The 18,808-nt window shown below is 44.1% G+C and overlaps 1 protein-coding gene across 1 annotated transcript in view; it reads right to left on the bottom strand.

Moving 5' to 3' along the window:
* The window catches only part of CUBN (cubilin), a 236,538-nt gene that overhangs the window by 72,783 nt on the left and 144,947 nt on the right, over nucleotides 1-18,808 (bottom strand). Inside the window, exons 41-45 of the mRNA XM_040434511.1 lie at nucleotides 8,885-9,031; nucleotides 7,353-7,543; nucleotides 7,103-7,274; nucleotides 2,935-3,109; nucleotides 893-1,071 (exon numbers count right to left, since the gene is read on the bottom strand). Coding sequence (XP_040290445.1) covers nucleotides 893-1,071; nucleotides 2,935-3,109; nucleotides 7,103-7,274; nucleotides 7,353-7,543; nucleotides 8,885-9,031 — 864 coding nt within the window. The remainder of the gene's footprint in view (nucleotides 1-892; nucleotides 1,072-2,934; nucleotides 3,110-7,102; nucleotides 7,275-7,352; nucleotides 7,544-8,884; nucleotides 9,032-18,808) is intronic.

Here is an 18,808-nt window from a genome sequence, read left to right as displayed (position 1 = left end):
ACCATTGATATCCACCGTATGATGGATCTGGGGGAGCATGATTGGGAGATTGACTAATCTTTAGGCATAAGAACATATATGCAAAGTGACAAGGAACGAGAACCATCTCGCTACAGCCACCCTTTGAAAGTGGCTCCCTACAACTTTTTATCAAGCCTTGGGACATGACAAGCTGTTTCAGGGTGCTTGCCCCTCATCAGTGTGGAGTAGGATTCTGGCTGGCTGAGTGCGATGCCTTGGGTGCAGCTTAGGTAGGGTGCTGGGTCTTCTTAAAGAGGAGACTTATTGGCAATGCTCCATGAGAAAAGAATATGCCAAGAGGTATCTCCCAAGGAAAGGGAATCCTTTCGCTAGGGCCACCTTGGAGCACTTCCAGGAAGTATGAATACAGGGCTGGTGTCTTTAAAGAGACCCAACTAAGCTGCATCCAAGGCATCGCACTCAGCCAGCCAGAATCCTACTCATGTCCCAAGGCTCGCTAAAAAGTTGGATTGTGACTTATAGGGAGTCACTTCCAAAAAGGTGGCAGTAGCAAGATGGTTCTTTTTGTTTAGGAGATACCTCTTTGAATTTAAATTTTTCATGGAGCATTGCCAATAAGTGTCCATACCATGAAGAACTTCCAGTAAGTCTCCATACAGAGCCAGTACTCTATCTAAGTGGCATAAGAACATGTAAGAGAATGCCCATCTAGTGAGTCAGGGAGTTAGAGGTTTCCAAAATGTAGAGGTGTCCACCACTAATGGTTGTAGAAAATGTATTAAATCCAGCTGGAGACACAAAATACATAAAATGATGGGAAGAAATGAAGATGGAGGAGTGTGTCCATCACCTGGGACCATCACCTGTACGTGCAGCCCCTTCCCATGGTAGTCAATAAGAGTATCCTTACCAATAGAATAGTTGGCACTGAATCCTGCGCGAGGTGTGCTGCCGTCTGTTCTGAACCTCAGGTACATAGCAGTGCCTAGAGATTTATAGGTGACTGGCAGTGTGTTCCCGCACAGTTTTGCAAGGGGCCTACTGTTAGAATCTGCGCCGTCTCCTAATTCCAGGTAACTGTTACTGCAGCTGATAGAAAGGAAAGCACATATATTATATGAGGATCTACAGGAAGCCAGGGTTGATATTATGGGGTTCTCCAGGAATTAAGAAAATACAAATTTTAAATATTACTTTATTATAAATATATTCCCAAATACCTTTCATTAGTTATAATGGCTCATTTGGTCTAAGGTGCAATTATTAGGAGAAATAAAATGGCCGCCGGCCTATTAGTACACACAAAACCTGTCCTACTCACACAGGACAAGTCACTTGTGAACTCTGAGCTAAAGAGCTGCCTCATCCTCCTCTCCTACTTGTCAGGGATTATGATCCTGAATACAGCTGATAAGATCTTCAGATGAATCTCTGTAGGAATGGAGTCCATGAGGAGACATGAAGTACAGAGAAGACGGACAGGACAGAGTGTGGTAATGTGAGGCTGTGGTAATGGAGACTGCATACAAGTGCTGCTGCTCATCAGCCACATCCCCACCTCATCTCTGTACTTCATGTCTCCTCATGGACTCCATTCCTACAGAGATTCAGCTGAAGATCTTATCATCTGTATTCAGGATCATAATCCCTGACCAGCAGTTGGACCCCCACTGATCTAATAGTTATCCCCTATCCTGTAGTTAGCGGATAACTTCAACCAACCGGGATACCCCTTTAAGTGATGGAAAAATGTACTGGGAATATCTATCACAACTCTACCATTATGAAAGGTTCCTCAGAATTGTCTTCTTGTGTGTCCTCCAAAAGTACCAAACAGGACCCGTCCCCTCTCCCGACATGTCTGTTGTAGTAACTACTTGCATCCCCCATGTAATAACAATTCTGAGCATCTATTCTTATGACTCTATTGCTTTATTATTCCCGCTAGATGGTTTGAATAAATTGTCTGCACTGAGGTCTATCTGGGTGTTACCAGTTTGGGGACATGTCCCTGCACAGTCTGGCACTATCCAATCGGTGACACTGCCAGAAGGTGCAGGGAACAACTAGGTGGACCTTCATTACAAACTGTTAGCAATACATTCCTAAACTTCTAGCAGGGATAATAAAGGAATGGCACAACATAGAGCAATAAGACTAGATCCTCCAGAATGGTTATTACATGGGGAATGCAGGTAGCTATTAAAACAGGAATGTCAGGATAGGTGACAGGTCCTCCTTAAAGTCTACATGTAATATGTAGCTGCATGTGTTGTGTCATAACAGAGACTACCAGTATGTGACCAGGGGCACTGTGGACCAGTTCCGGTAGTTTGAAGTAAAACAGAAAAGGCTGCTTCCTACTTAAAGGGATATTCCAGTTTCATTACATTTGAAAGCTACTCAATTTTCTAATATCCTTTCTGTATCAATTCCTCATGATTTTTAATATCTCTTGCAGTCAGTCTTTACAGGAGTCGGCTGGTTACACGACAAATATCTGATAACCGTAACGCACCGAGCACTTGTGTGGATAGGTTTCTACTGAGTGTCTGCAAGCAGAGATCCTGAAAACCATGAGCAATTCACACACAGTGTTTATTGGAAAGAGTAAAACTTTTCATTATACAAAGAATAACATTTATTTGATGATCACAAGGATATGGCGTGACGTTATGATCGGCGGGGTCTGACCTATGGGACCCCTGATCTGATCAATGTCCCTTCAGCTCACGACTCCTGACCATCCTCTGTACCTGCAGCTCTATTTACGTGGATGGGACTGACTCAGCGTGTGGAAAGGGGGGTGTTCATATGCAGGGGATCCCAGCAATCAGACCCCACCGATCGCTTTGAATAGTGGGAATGCCCCTTTTAATGCGCTTCTACAGTATAATATACAGACATAATACCATAAAGAAGTAGATAAAAAGAATTGGAAAAATAAAGTACTTGTCGGAGGGCTCAATGTGGAACCGATCTTGGAAGTCGATCTGCACCGCTTCACCATTCGGCACTATGACGGTCCACACACATTCGGTATTACGAGGATAGGCAATGGGATAATTTGGTGATGTAATTAAACCATTAGGATCGGAGTCTGTGACGTAGATGGTTCCTCCACAGGCTGGAAATAAATGATTGTCACATTAACCATATACAAAGCAATGACATAGTACAGAAGGGCGGCCAGGGGCATAACAAAACCTGGAATGGAGTCCCACTCCACTATGACCACTTTCAGCAGCGAGTTCAGAAAAGCTTATGATTGGTTAGGGTTCTATAATGCACACAGATAATGCACACAGTGATGTCACAGTACAGCGGTAATGTACACAGTGATGTCTCAGTACAGCGGTAATGTACACAGTGATGTCACAGTACAACGGTAATGTACACAGTGATGTCTCAGTACAGCGGTAATGTACACAGTGATGTCACAGTACAGCGGTAATGTACACAGTGATGTCACAGTACAGCGGTAATGTACACAGTGATGTCTCAGTACAGCGGTAATGTACACAGTGATGTCTCAGTACAGCGGTAATGTACACAGTGATGTCTCAGTACAGCGGTAATGTACACAGTGATGTCACAGTACAGCGGTAATGTACACAGTGCTGTCTCAGTACAGCGGTAATGTACACAGTGATGTCTCAGTACAGCGGTAATGTACACAGTGATGTCTCAGTACAGCGGTAATGTACACAGTGATGTCACAGTACAGCGGTAATGTACATAGTGATGTCACAGTACAGCGGTAATGTACACAGTGATGTCTCAGTACAGCGGTAATGTACACAGTGATGTCTCAGTACAGCGGTAATGTACACAGTGATGTCACAGTACAGCGGTAATGTACACAGTGATTTCACAGTACAGCGGTAATGTACACAGTGATGTCTCAGTACAGCGGTAATGTACACAGTGATGTCACAGTACAGCGGTAATGTACACATTGATGTCTCAGTACAGCGGTAATGTACACAGTGATGTCACAGTACAGCGGTAATGTACACAGTGATGTCTCAGTACAGCGGTAATGTACACAGTGATGTCACAGTACAGCGGTAATGTACACAGTGATGTCTCAGTAAAGCGGTAATGTACACAGTGATGTCTCAGTACAGCGGTAATGTACACAGTGATGTCTCAGTAAAGCGGTAATGTACACAGTGATGTCTCAGTAAAGCGGTAATGTACACAGTGATGTCTCAGTACAGCGGTAATGTACACAGTGATGTCTCAGTACAGGGGTAATAAATAGTGATGTCACAGTACAGAGATAATAAACACAGTGATGTCACAGTACAGGGATAATAAACACAGTGATGTCACAGTACAGCGGTAATGTACACAGTCAAATCACAGTACAGCGGTAATGTACACAGTGATGTCTCAGTACAGCGGTAATGTACACAGTGATGTCTCAGTACAGCGGTAATGTACACAGTGATGTCTCAGTACAGCGGTAATGTACACAGTGATGTCACAGTACAGCGGTAATGTACACAGTGATGTCTCAGTACAGCGGTAATGTACACAGTGATGTCACAGTACAGCGGTAATGTACACAGTGATGTCTCAGTACAGCGGTAATGTACACAGTGATGTCTCAGTACAGAGGTAATGTACACAGTGATGTCTCAGTACAGCGGTAATGTACACAGTGATGTCTCAGTACAGCGGTAATGTACACAGTGATGTCTCAGTACAGCGGTAATGTACACAGTGATGTCACAGTACAGCGGTAATGTACATAGTGATGTCACAGTACAGCGGTAATGTACACAGTGATGTCTCAGTACAGCGGTAATGTACACAGTGATGTCTCAGTACAGCGGTAATGTACACAGTGATGTCACAGTACAGCGGTAATGTACACAGTGATTTCACAGTACAGCGGTAATGTACACAGTGATGTCTCAGTACAGCGGTAATGTACACAGTGATGTCACAGTACAGCGGTAATGTACACATTGATGTCTCAGTACAGCGGTAATGTACACAGTGATGTCACAGTACAGCGGTAATGTACACAGTGATGTCTCAGTACAGCGGTAATGTACACAGTGATGTCACAGTACAGCGGTAATGTACACAGTGATGTCTCAGTAAAGCGGTAATGTACACAGTGATGTCTCAGTAAAGCGGTAATGTACACAGTGATGTCTCAGTACAGCGGTAATGTACACAGTGATGTCTCAGTACAGGGGTAATAAATAGTGATGTCACAGTACAGAGATAATAAACACAGTGATGTCACAGTACAGGGATAATAAACACAGTGATGTCACAGTACAGCGGTAATGTACACAGTCAAATCACAGTACAGCGGTAATGTACACAGTGATGTCTCAGTACAGCGGTAATGTACACAGTGATGTCACAGTACAGCGGTAATGTACACAGTGATGTCTCAGTACAGCGGTAATGTACACAGTGATGTCTCAGTAAAGCGGTAATGTACACAGTGATGTCTCAGTACAGCGGTAATGTACACAGTGATGTCTCAGTACAGGGGTAATAAATAGTGATGTCACAGTACAGAGATAATAAACACAGTGATGTCACAGTACAGGGATAATAAACACAGTGATGTCACAGTACAGCGGTAATGTACACAGTCAAATCACAGTACAGCGGTAATGTACACAGTGATGTCTCAGTACAGCGGTAATGTACACAGTGATGTCACAGTACAGGGATAATAAACACAGTGATGTCACAGTACAGGGATAATAAACACAGCAATGTCACAGTACAGGGATAATGCACACAGTGATGTCACAGTACAGGGGTAATAAACACAGTGATGTCACAGTCCAGGGATAATAAATAGTGATGTCACAGTACAGAGATAATAAATAGTGATGTCACAGTACAGGGATAATAAATAGTGATGTCACAGTACAGAGATAATAAACACAGTGATGTCACAGTCCAGGGATAATAAACACAGTGATGTCACAGTACAGAGATAATGCACACAGTGAAGTCACAGTACAGAGATAATAAACACAGTGATGTCACAGTCCAAGGATAATAAATAGTGATGTCACAGTACAGGGATAATAAACACAGTGATGTCACAGTACAGAGATAATAAACACAGTGATGTCACAGTCCAAGGATAATAAATAGTGATGTCACAGTACAGGGATAATAAACACAGTGATGTCACAGTACAGAGATAATAAATAGTGATGTCACAGTACAGGGATAATAAATAGTGATGTCACAGTACAGGGATAAGAAACACAGTGATGTCACAGTACAGCGGTAATGCCCACAGTGCTGTCACAGTTCAGCGGTAATGCCCACAGTGCTGTCACAGTTCAGCGGTAATGTATGGGGGCATGGCTCAGAGGCAACATTGTGCGATGACACCAAAAATCTGGCAAATTTCTTGAGGTAAGCTAAACCAACAAATAGGTGGTGTAAAGTCAGATGAGAGTTTATAGGTGTGCGATATTTATCATCCAGCATCAGCCAATATGTTAGATCTGACACAGTTTAAATGGGTCATCCATGATTGATATAAAATCAGACATCATATAGCACACGACGGCCTCTTTCTAACAAAGCTAGAACCAGCCCTGGACCTCCCATGGAGCCAGAGATCTCCTCATTTACTGCTCCAATTGTTCTGCTATTTCAAGCTGGCAGCTCAGGGAGCATGTCCTTTCTTGGGGGGTGTCCTTTCTCCTGCAGCTATCTCCCTTTGACAAGAGGTGTGTCTTTTTCAGGGCGTGTGTCCTTTGTGCTGCAGATCTCTTCCTCAACCCCTATAAGACTGTCTGTATAAGTTTACACTGCCTTACTATTGAACAGGATCAGTAAATCTGCCCCAAAGTGTTTAAAAAAAATCACCAGTTTATTTTATTGGATAAATTCGGAATACCCCTTTAGTAACTAGAAGGTTTAGTCTCGGTGACATCAACCGTCTGGGGTTAGAAACCTCCATCACTCCAGCTGTTGTAAAATGACAACACCCAGCATCCTCACTTGCTTGGTTGTTCTTGTAATTCTCCATAGAAGTTAATAAAGCATGCTGGGAGTTGTAGTTCCACAGTAGCTGATTGCTATGTAGAGTAATTGACGAGTCATTTCCACTTACCTAGACTTTTTGCCTCGTATGCGAGCCTAAACCCTTTCCCTTCGTTACTGGCGTCTGTGATGAATCGGACAAAGAGTTCGTTGTCGGTGGTATGCATGGTGGACGGAGCGTTCCTGCCGCAGAATTTCCCATTTCCAAGCGGAGGGGATGACTCATCTGCGCCGTTTTTCAGCTGGTGACATAATATCCATTAGTTATACCTACATAGCTGTGTTTTACACAATTGTCCCCCGGATGACGGTGAACCTACCTCTATGAAGTCTCCGCTGCCGCAGGAACCATCGTTGTTCAGGACTTCAAATGTTTGTTCAAAATGGAACGCAATTGTGAAGCCGACGGTGACCATCACGTGCCACGTGCAGTTCAGATTGGGAACGTAGTTTTCGGGGTAATTCTGCGAGGTTATCACTCCTCTGTTGGCATGCAGATATCCACCACAGCCTGATGAAGAAGAAGAATATGTAGGTGCCTACTGCGGCTGCAATGGGTGTTCAGGGTGGGCTCACATCACGTTTTTCTCATTCTTTTAACATATCCAAAAAGGTATACGTTAAACAGATGCCTCAGACTGATGCCATACAGCGGGATCCGTTCACTATAGAGTTCCTTTGTAAAAAAAAAAAAAAAAAAAAGTATACTTTTTTTTTATCATTGTAAAAAAAGTATCCGTTTTTTTTTTTACCAGACTGTGCAGTATACAAGAACGTGGTGTGCTGAGTTTTTGTAACCTTTTTCTGTAACGTATTTGTCAAACTGAGGCATAAAATGTGATGTGAACCCACCCTTCGAGAAAAGAGTCGTCTTCTCCATGAGAAGTTTTATTTTTGTCCTCCATATATAAGGCAAATATAGAGGAGAGAGGGTCCCCTATTATGGTGCTGCTGCTTTCTGTAAATAGGGGACAGATGCTCCTGGTGCTTTCTCTACCCCTTTTGCTCTCTTTTTTTCGTGACCCTGTTCTGCCTCTCTGGTATGTATGGTTTATATTACATTGTTGAGCATGCAGTACTACATATGTCCACAAGGTGGAAGCAGACCACCTTTTGTAGTATGTATACTACACTAAGGCAGAATTCACATAGTCTACGCCATATTTAGCAAAATATTGCACATACCCAGTACATATTATGAAGCAATGAGATAACTATCACAAGATACGATGTAGCTCTAGTTTTGGAGATATTTGGGTCAATAAGTGTGAGCCCACCTACCACAACAAGATAACCTCACTCAGATAAGCCTTTAGGCCCCATGCACACACAAATCATGGATCCGCAGAATAAGCATGCGGTCCATGTGCTGTCCGCATTTTATTTGCGGACCCATTGTTTTCAGTGGGTCCATGGTCCACATTTTGTGTAAATAGATATCTTTTTGAGGAACGGACATATGGATGCAGAAGGTACACAGGTGTGCTTTCCACGTCTGTATGTCCGCTCTGCAAAAAGATGGAACATGTCCTATGCTTGTTCGCAAAATACAGACCGGGGACCCATTGAAGTCACTGGGTCTGCAAAATATGTGCATACAACATGGACCGCACAAAACACAGATATGGTCATGTGCCTTACACTAACATGCTACATGGGCAGCAGAAAACCTGGGTCTACGATATATATACTCTGGATCGGTAGCAAGCAGCTTTATTCTGCATAAATTTAAAACGGCTTTGGACAGATTGGAGGTGGAGATAGTCACCACCCCCAAAACATACTGTGCAAAATACAGGTACAAATTGATAGCTTCAATATTCAAAATCTAAATATGTGCAAGAAAATTTACTTCGATGATAAGACGCATTGAACCCTCTCCCAGAAACACTTGCATCAGAGGCAAAATACAAGAACATAGCTTCTCCGGTTGATCGTATTGGTCCAGGAACCTCCCGACCACAGATGGTGGCAAGTATGGGGGCAATGTTGTTGTCTCCTTGATGATAAAAAATAATAGAATATATGTTAATAATATTAGAATGAAACAGTAATAATTACAGCTCCAAATCTCCTGTGTAGACACAGATTTAAAGGGGCTGTCTCATCTCGCCACTACTAAGGTGGAATAAGACACAGCCCCGACCACCGGCCAGCCAAGAAACAGCGGAGTATGCCAGCGCTCCTCTGTTTCCCGGCTGGCTGGTGATTTGGACTGTGTCTCATTCCGCCTTAGTAATGGTGAGATGAGACAACCCCTTTAATAGAAATCATTCTGGCTTCTTGCAACCACTATTAGAGGGAGCTTCAGAGTTTACGGCGTAGTGTGTTATTACTGAGTTCAATTGCAGTTAGCTCCCTCTAGTGGTGACTACAGGGAGCCAGAATGTTACCTATTAAATTGAAACCTATGCAGTGAATTTAATGCTCTGTATCTTAAAACCTGGGCTTCATACACTATGAAGATATATTAAAGGGGTTTTCAGGGCTTAAATTTTGCTGATATATCATATTATATCAGATGTCAGATTGGGGGGGGGGGGGGTCTGACCTCTGGCACCCCCATTGCTCAGCTGTTTGAAGAGGCTGTGATGCTGGAATGAATGCTGTGATAGCTTCATACTATACCAAGCACAGCGCCGTACATTGTATAGTGGCTGTGCTTGGTATTGCAGCTCAGTTCCATTCATTGAATGGGACTGAGCTGCACATAGGATATTTAACCGATGGACGTGACGTCACTGGCCCAGGAAGTGTAAAGGCGCTCTCCAACAGCTGTTCACTAGGGATGACGGGGTCGGATCCTACAATCAGATAGTGATGACTTATCCTGAGGATAGTGTATTAAATAATGGAGGACCGCACACTTGATGATTCTGGTGCCAGCAAGGACTTGACAGTCAACAATCAGTAGTATAAATATGTGGCACTCAGATTAGTCTTTGCAGGTACAGCGACTTTGGCAACATTTATATCTACTCGGGCTTCTCTAATTTTCTGGCACTATTAGTTTAGAGGCATATATACTGCAGGCATATGTCTTGGCCCAGGATATGATGCCAAAACCACTATAGATTTATATGATACCATCTGGCTTTCATTATAACTATATTGATACACTATATACCTGAAAACCAAGGGAAAACGCTTTTTTTTACAATTAGGTGCAAATCTGTATATATATATACACACACACTGAGCAAAAATATAAATGCAACACTTTCGGTTTTGCTCCCATTTTGCATGAGCTGAACTCAAAGATCTAAGACATTTTCTACATACACAAAAGACCCTTTACTCTCAAATATTGTTCACAAATCTGTCTAAATCTGTGTTAGTGAGCCCTTGTCACACCTTACCCTGTGAATGTGCGGTAAGGTATGTGTCACCAAGGTTCCTGGCCTCGGTGAGGTAAGAGCCGGTAGTTTCATATGTCAGCGGCAGCTTGTGCTGGCTGACATGGTTTTGCTATTTAGTATGGCTGTAAAGCCGATCCGGGCCGGCTCTTACTGGGAGCAGCCAAAGTGCAGGGTGGGTGGCTGCTCCCCACGTTCCAGGCCGGGTCTTGGTTTCGGCTATAAAACACAGGCAGCACTGTCAGGTGGTGAGAATTTCCTCCTCTCTGACAGTGAAGCTCTGTCAGTCTCTGTGTTGGGACCTAGGAGTTTAGGCCTGGGTAAAGGCCTTGTTGGTGTGAGAGCAGGCGGTTTCTGCTATGTCCAAGGACTTCTGCATTGCTGCATGGTGTGAACAAACACCAGGCTCAAGGTGACTGTTTTCCTTGAAACTGACTTTTTGTTTTGCTTATCCTTATGTGTGAATAAACACCGAACTCTTTAAGTTAACCACTTCAGCCCCCAGTGCTTAAACACCCTGAAAGATCAGGCCACTTTTTACACTTCTGACCTACACTACTTTCACCATTTATTGCTCGGTCATGCAACTTACCACCCAAATGAATTTTACCTCCTTTTCTTCTCACTAATAGAGCTTTCATTTGGTGGTATTTCTTTGCTGCTGACATTTTTACTTTTTTTGTTATTAATCGAAATTTAACGATTTTTTTGCAAAAAAAATGACATTTTTCACTTTCAGTTGTCAAATTTTGCAAAAAAAACTACATCCATATATAAATTTTGCTCTAAATTTATTGTTCTACATGTCTTTGATAAAAAAAAATGTTTGGGTAAAAAAAAAATGGTTTGGGTAAAAGTTATAGCGTTTACAAACTATGGTACAAAAATGTGAATTTCCGCTTTTTGAAGCAGCTCTGACTTTCTGAGCACCTGTCATGTTTCCTGAGGTTCTACAATGCCCAGACAGTACAAACACCCCACAAATGACCCCATTTCGGAAAGTACACACCCTAAGGTATTCGCTGATGGGCATAGTGAGTTCATAGAACTTTTTATTTTTTGTGACAAGTTAGCGGAAAATGATGATTTTTTTTTTTTTTTCTTACAAAGTCTCATATTCCACTAACTTGTGACAAAAAATAAAAAGTTCTATGAACTCACTATGCCCATCAGCGAATACCTTGGGGTCTCTTCTTTCCAAAATGGGGTCACTTGTGGGGTAGTTATACTGCCCTGGCATTCTAGGGGCCCAAATGTGTGGTAAGGAGTTTGAAATCAAATTCTGTAAAAAATGACCTGTGAAATCCGAAAGGTGCTCTTTGGAATATGGGCCCCTTTGCCCACCTAGGCTGCAAAAAAGTGTCACACATCTGGTATCTCCGTACTCAGGAGAAGGTGGGGAATGTGTTTTGGGGTGTCATTTTACATATACCCATGCTGGGTGAGAGAAATATCTTGGCAAAAGACAACTTTTCCCATTTTTTTATACAAAGTTGGCATTTGACCAAAATATTTATCTCACCCAGCATGGGTATATGTAAAAAGACACCCCGAAACACATTCCCCAACTTCTCCTGAGTACGGAGATACCAGATGTGTGACACTTTTTTGCAGCCTAGGTGGGCAAAGGGGCCCATATTCCAAAGAGCACCTTTCGGATTTCACAGGTCATTTTTTACAGAATTTGATTTCAAACTCCTTACCACACATTTAGGCCCCTAGAATGCCAGGGCAGTATAACTACCCCACAAGTGACCCCATTTTGGAAAGAAGACACCCCAAGGTATTCCGTGAGGGGCATGGCAAGTTCCTAGAATTTTTTATTTTTTGTCACAAGTTAGTGGAAAATGATGATTTTTTTTTTTTCCATACAAAGTCTCATATTCCACTAACTTGTGACAAAAAATAAAAACTTCCATGAACTCACTATGCCCATCAGCGAATACCTTGGGGTCTCTTCTTTCCAAAATGGGGTCACTTGTGGGGTAGTTATACTGCCCTGGCATTCTAGGGGCCCAAATGTGTGGTAAGGAGTTTGAAATCAAATTCTGTAAAAAATGACCTGTGAAATTCGAAAGGTGCTCTTTGGAATGTGGGCCCCTTTGCCCACCTAGGCTGCAAAAAAGTGTCACACATCTGGTATCTCCGTACTCAGGAGAAGTTGAGGAATGTGTTTTGGGGTGTCTTTTTACATATACCCATGCTGGGTAAGATAAATATCTTGGTCAAATGCCAACTTTGTATAAAAAAATGGGAAAAGTTGTCTTTTGCCAAGATATTTCTCTGACCCAGCATGGGTATATGTAAAATGACACCCCAAAACACATTCCCCACCTTCTCCTGAGTATGGAGATACCAGATGTGTGACACTTTTTTGCAGCCTAGGTGGGCAAAGGGGCCCATATTCCAAAGAGCACCTTTCGGATTTCACAGGTCATTTTTTACAGAATTTGATTTCAAACTCCTTACTACACATTTGGGCCCCTAGAATGCCAGGGCAGTATAACTACCCCACAAGTGACCCCATTTTGGAAAGAAGACACCCCAAGGTATTCCGTGAGGGGCATGGCGAGTTCCTAGAATTTTTTATTTTTTGTCACAAGTTAGTGGAAAATGATGATTTTTTTTTTTTTTCCATACAAAGTCTCATATTCCACTAACTTGTGACAAAAAATAAAAACTTCCATGAACTCACTATGCCCATAAGCGAATACCTTGGGGTCTCTTCTTTCCAAAATGGGGTCACTTGTGGGGTAGTTATACTGCCCTGGCATTCTAGGGGCCCAAATGTGTGGTAAGGAGTTTGAAATCAAATTCAGTAAAAAATGACCTGTGAAATCCGAAAGGTGCTCTTTGGAATGTGGGCCCCTTTGCCCACCTAGGCTGCAAAAAAGTGTCACACATCTGGTATCTCCGTACTCAGGAGAAGTTGAGGAATGTGTTTTGGGGTGTCTTTTTACATATACCCATGCTGGGTGAGATAAATATCTTGGTCAAATGCCAACTTTGTATAAAAAAATGGGAAAAGTTGTCTTTTGCCAAGATATTTCTCTCACCCAGCATGGGTATATGTAAAATGACACCCCAAAACACATTCCCCACCTTCTCCTGAGTACGGAGATACCAGATGTGTGACACTTTTTTGCAGCCTAGGTGGGCAAAGGGGCCCATATTCCAAAGAGCACCTTTCGGATTTCACAGGTCATTTTTTACAGAATTTGATTTCAAACTCCTTACCACACATTTGGGCCCCTAGAATGCCAGGGCAGTATAACTACCCCACAAGTGACCCCATTTTGGAAAGAAGAGACCCCAAGGTATTCGCTGATGGGCATAGTGAGTTCATGGAAGTTTTTATTTTTTTTCACAAGTTAGTGGAATATGAGACTTTGTATGAAAAAAAAAAAAAATCATCATTTTCCACTAACTTGTGACAAAAAATAAAAAATTCTAGGAACTTGCCATGCCCCTCACGGAATACCTTGGGGTGTCTTCTTTCCAAAATGGGGTCACTTGTGGGGTAGTTATACTGCCCTGGCATTTTCCAGGGGCCCTAATGTGTGGTAAGTAGGTAAATGACCTGTGAAATCCGAAAGGTGCTCTTTGGAATGTGGGCCCCTTTGCCCACCTAGGCTGCAAAAAAGTGTCACACATCTGGTATCGCCGTACTCAGGAGAAGGTGGGGAATGTGTTTTGTGGTGTCATTTTACATATACCCATGCTGGGTGAGAGAAATATCTTGGCAAAAGACAACTTTTCCCATTTTTTTATACAAAGTTGGCATTTGACCAAGATATTTATCTCACCCAGCATGGGCATATGTAAAAAGACACCCCAAAACACATTCCTCAACTTCTCCTGAGTACGGAGATACCAGATGTGTGACACTTTTTTGCAGCCTAGGTGGGCAAAGGGGCCCAAATTCCTTTTAGGAGGGCATTTTTAGACATTTGGATACCAGACTTCTTCTCACGCTTTGGGGCCCCTAAAATGCCAGGGCAGTATAAATACCCCACATGTGACCCCATTTTGGAAAGAAGACACCCCAAGGTATTCAATGAGGGGCATGGCGAGTTCATTGAAAAAAAAGAATTTTGGCACAAGTTAGCGGAAATTGATTTTTTTGATTTTGTTCTCACAAAGTCTCCCTTTCCGCTAACTTGGGACAAAAATTTCAATCTTTCATGGACTCAATATGCCCCTCAGCGAATACCTTGGGGTGTCTTCTTTCCAAAATGGTGTTATTTGTGGGGTGTTTGTACTGCCCTGGCATTTGAGGGTCTCCGCAATCATTACATGTATGCCCAGCATTAGGAGTTTCTGCTATTCTCCTTATATTGAGCATACGGGTAATGAAATTTTTTTTTTCCGTTCAGCCTCTGGGCTGAAAGAAAAAAATGAACGGCACAGATTTCTTCATTCGCATCGATCAATGTGGATGAAAAAATCTCTGCCAAAAAAAGAAAAAGGAGGGGAAAGGCGTCTGCCAGGACATAGGAGCTCCGCCCAACATCCATACCCACTTCAGCTCGTATGCCCTGGCAAACCAGATTTCTCCATTCACATCAATCGATGTGGATGAATAAATCATTGCCGGGATTTTTTTTTTTATATATATACAAAGTGTTTGCCAAAGTATATGAACACCGCCACCTCCTCAGCTCATATGCCTCGGCAAACGTATCTTTTACTGCAGAGGAGAAATCTCGTCTTGCAGCGCCGCATACACCGACTTGCGTGTAATCTGACAGCAGCGCAATGCTTCTGTCCGAATGCACATCAGTGCTGCAGCTAGTCGATCGGTTGGTCCACCTGAAAGGTAAAAAAAACAAAACAAAAAAGAAAAAACCAGGCCGCAAAGCAATAACTTTATTAACTGTTGAACAGAACATAGAAACTTTTTTTAAACTTTTTTAACTGAACGTTTAACTTTTTTACTTACCGGTATTTTTTTTTTTGTTTAGTTTTTTTTACCTTTATAGAACAAACCTCTCCTTCCCCATGGGACAATGTGCGAAGCGCAAATCGCCCAAAGATGTGGCGAAGTACGTTATGCACTTTATCCCAGGTGAAAGGAGAGGTTTGCAGCAGCTGTGAGTGAATGGGCCCTAATAGCCCTGTGTGCCTGTCCTGGTGAGATGTGATCCCTATGCTAGGTGTACCTATGTGTGGTACTTCCGGAAACACTCTCCATAGCATAGGGCAGGGTGGTCAGCACAGTCAGGACAGAAATAGCGGGTGTCACGTCTTATTCCACTCCTGCTACAGACACGACATCTTTTTCGGGGTGACGGTTGGGTTGAGGTACCAGGAACGACACTGGGGAAATGTCGCTCGTGTAGACGGCTAACTACACTGGTGGATGGGGCCACGGAACCTCCTGGATAAAGGAGGTTCTCGATGATCTCTTCCTGGAATTTGAGGAAGGATCCTGTTCTCCCAGCCTTACTGTAGAGAACAAAACTATTGTACAGCGCCAATTGAATCAAATATACAGACACCTTCTTATACCAGCGTCTGGTTCTGCGGGAAACTAAATACGGAGACAACATCTGGTCATTGAAGTCCACCCCTCCCATGAGCGCATTATAGTCGTGGACACAGAGGGGCTTTTCAATGACACGGGTTGCTCGCTCAATTTGGATTGTCGTGTCTGCGTGAATGGAGGAGAGCATGTAAACGTCACGCTTGTCTCTCCATTTCACCGCGAGCAGTTCTTCGTTACACAAGGCAGCCCTCTGCCCCCTTGCAAGACGGGTGGTTACAAGCCGTTGGGGGAAGCCCACGCGACTAGTTCGCGCGGTGCCACAGGCGCAAATCCGTTCTAGAAACAAATGCCTAAAGAGGGCCACACTTGTGTAGAAATTGTCCACATAAAGATGGTACCCCTTGCCGAATAAGGGTGACACCAAGTCCCAGACTGTCTTCCCACTGCTCCCCAGGTAGTCAGGGCAACCGACCGGCTCCAGGGTCTGATCTTTTCCCTCATAGATCCGAAATTTGTGGGTATAGCCTGTGGCCCTTTCACAGAGCTTATACAATTTGACCCCATACCGGGCACGCTTGCTTGGGATGTATTGTTTGAAGCCAAGGCGCCCGGTAAAATGTATTAGGGACTCGTCTACGCAGATGTTTTGCTCAGGGGTATACAAATCTGCAAATTTCAGGTTGAAATGGTCTATGAGGGGCCGAATTTTGTGGAGCCGGTCAAAAGCAGGGTGGCCTCTGGGACGGGAGGTGGTGTTGTCGCTAAAATGCAGAAAACGGAGGATGGTCTCAAATCGTGTCCTGTACATAGCAGCAGAGAACATGGGCATGTGATGAATTGGGTGCGTTGACCAATATGACCGCAATTCATGCTTTTTTGTCAGGCCCATGTTGAGGAGAAGGCCCAAAAAAAATTTAAGTTCGGAAACTTGGACTGGTTTCCACCGGAAAGGCTGGGCATAATAGCTTCCCGGGTTTGCGGTTATAAATTGTGTGGCATACTGGTTGGTCTCTGCCACGACTAAGTCCAAGAGCTCCGCAGTCAAGAACAGCTCAAAAAATCCCAGGGCCGAACCGATTTGAGCCGTCTCAACCCGAACTCCAGACTGGGCGGTGAAAGGGGGAACTACTGGTGCGGCTGAAGTTGGTGACTGCCAATCAGGATTTGCCAGCACCTCAGGGACTCTAGGGGCTCTACGGGCCTGTCTGTGCGGTGGCTGCGACGGGGTAACTAGTGCACGTGCCACCGTACCAGCTTCAACTGCCCTTCTGGTGCTCGCTACTTCACCAGGTTGTATGGCAGTGCTGGTACTAGGTCCAGGAAGGGCTGCGCTGCTGGTGTATGCCTCACCACGTGATCCGGCAGCGACAGCCCCACTCTGCTGCTCTTGAAGCGGATCCTGCATAACCTGTGGTCTAGCGACATGGGGCCGGGTACGCCTGGTGCTGCCAGGGACCTCAACCTCCTCGTCCGAACTTTGGGTCAGAGAGCCACTGCTTTCCACAGGTTCATATTCTGACCCGCTAGATTCGTCAGATGAGGGTTCCCACTCCTCATCCGACTGGGTCAGAATCCTGTAGGCCTCTTCAGAAGAATACCCCCTGTTTGACATTTTGGACTACTAAATTTAGGAGTATTCCCTGAGACTACCCAAGAAAAAAAGCAAACCTGTCTTACAAAGGGGAGGCTAGCGAAGTACCGGAGGCCGCTGCGGTTGATAAAAAATATCAAAACTGATTTTTTTTATCGCCGCAGTGCGTGTAAAATGAATGTGCAGTGATCAAAAAATATATATTTTTTGTCACTGCGGTGGGGTGGGCGTGGGTGAAGGCACATGTGGGCGACCGATCAGGCCTGATCGGGCAAACACTGCGTTTTGGGTGGAGGGCGAGCTAAGGTGACACTAATACTATTATAGATCTGACCGTGATCAGTTTTGATCACTTACAGATACTATAAAAGTACAAATGCTGATTAGCGATACGCTAAACAGCGAATAAAAGTGACTGCGGTGCGGTGGGGTGGGCGCTAACTGACGCTAACTACCTAACCAAGGGGCCTAAACTATCCCTAAAACCTAACAGCCAATACCAGTGAAAAAAAAAAAGTGACAGTTTACACTGATCACTTTTTTTCCTTTCACTAGTGATTGACAGGGGCGATCAAAGGGGTGATCAAAGGGTTAATTGGGGTGCAGGTGGGTGATCTGGGGCTAAGGTGTAGTGTTGGTGTACTCACAGTTCAGTCTGCTCCTGTGCTGGATCCAACCGACGAAAAGGACCAGCACAGGAGCAGACAAGCCATATAACAGATCATATTTACTAATATGATCTGTTATATGACTTTGGATTGGATTTTTTTAAAATCGCCAGCCTGCCAGCCAATGATCGTTGCTGGCAGGCTGGTGACGAAATACTTCTTTTAATTTTGCCGGCCCGCGATGCGCATGCGCGGGCCGGCTTTGAGCGAAATCTCGCGTCTCGCGAGATGACGCGTATATACGTGACTCTGCGCAGCGCTGCCACCTCCGGAACGCAATCCTGCGTTAGGCGGTCCGGAGGTGGTTAAAGACGTTGTCGTTGCCTCTATACTGCGTCCGCAAGCCTGTCTACCAGAGCAAATCCCCACAATTGGTGTCGGATGCGGGCAAACGCAGTGAGGCAGACCTGAAGGCCGAAAAGTTTTTGTTTTCTCCGGCACAAGTGCATGTCCTACATTAAGCTGGCGAGGTTACGACCCGTGTCCCCTGACAAAATGGAGGTGGTCGGGAAGGCCCTCGTGGAGGCTAACTTGCAGCAGCGGGAGGCTAACAAGCAGCAGCAGAAAACTAACCAGCTGCTATTGCAACATGTGATGGCATTGCAAGCGGCAGGAGCATCCCTAAACGTCCACGATGCCTGGAAAGCTGTCCGTGCAGCGATCCCGAAGATGA

Source organism: Bufo bufo, chromosome 5 (genome assembly GCF_905171765.1).
Source record: "Bufo bufo chromosome 5, aBufBuf1.1, whole genome shotgun sequence".
NCBI lineage: Eukaryota > Metazoa > Chordata > Amphibia > Anura > Bufonidae > Bufo > Bufo bufo.
The sequence above is the reverse complement of the archived record's forward strand: the minus strand, read 5'-3'. Positions and strand labels throughout refer to the sequence as shown.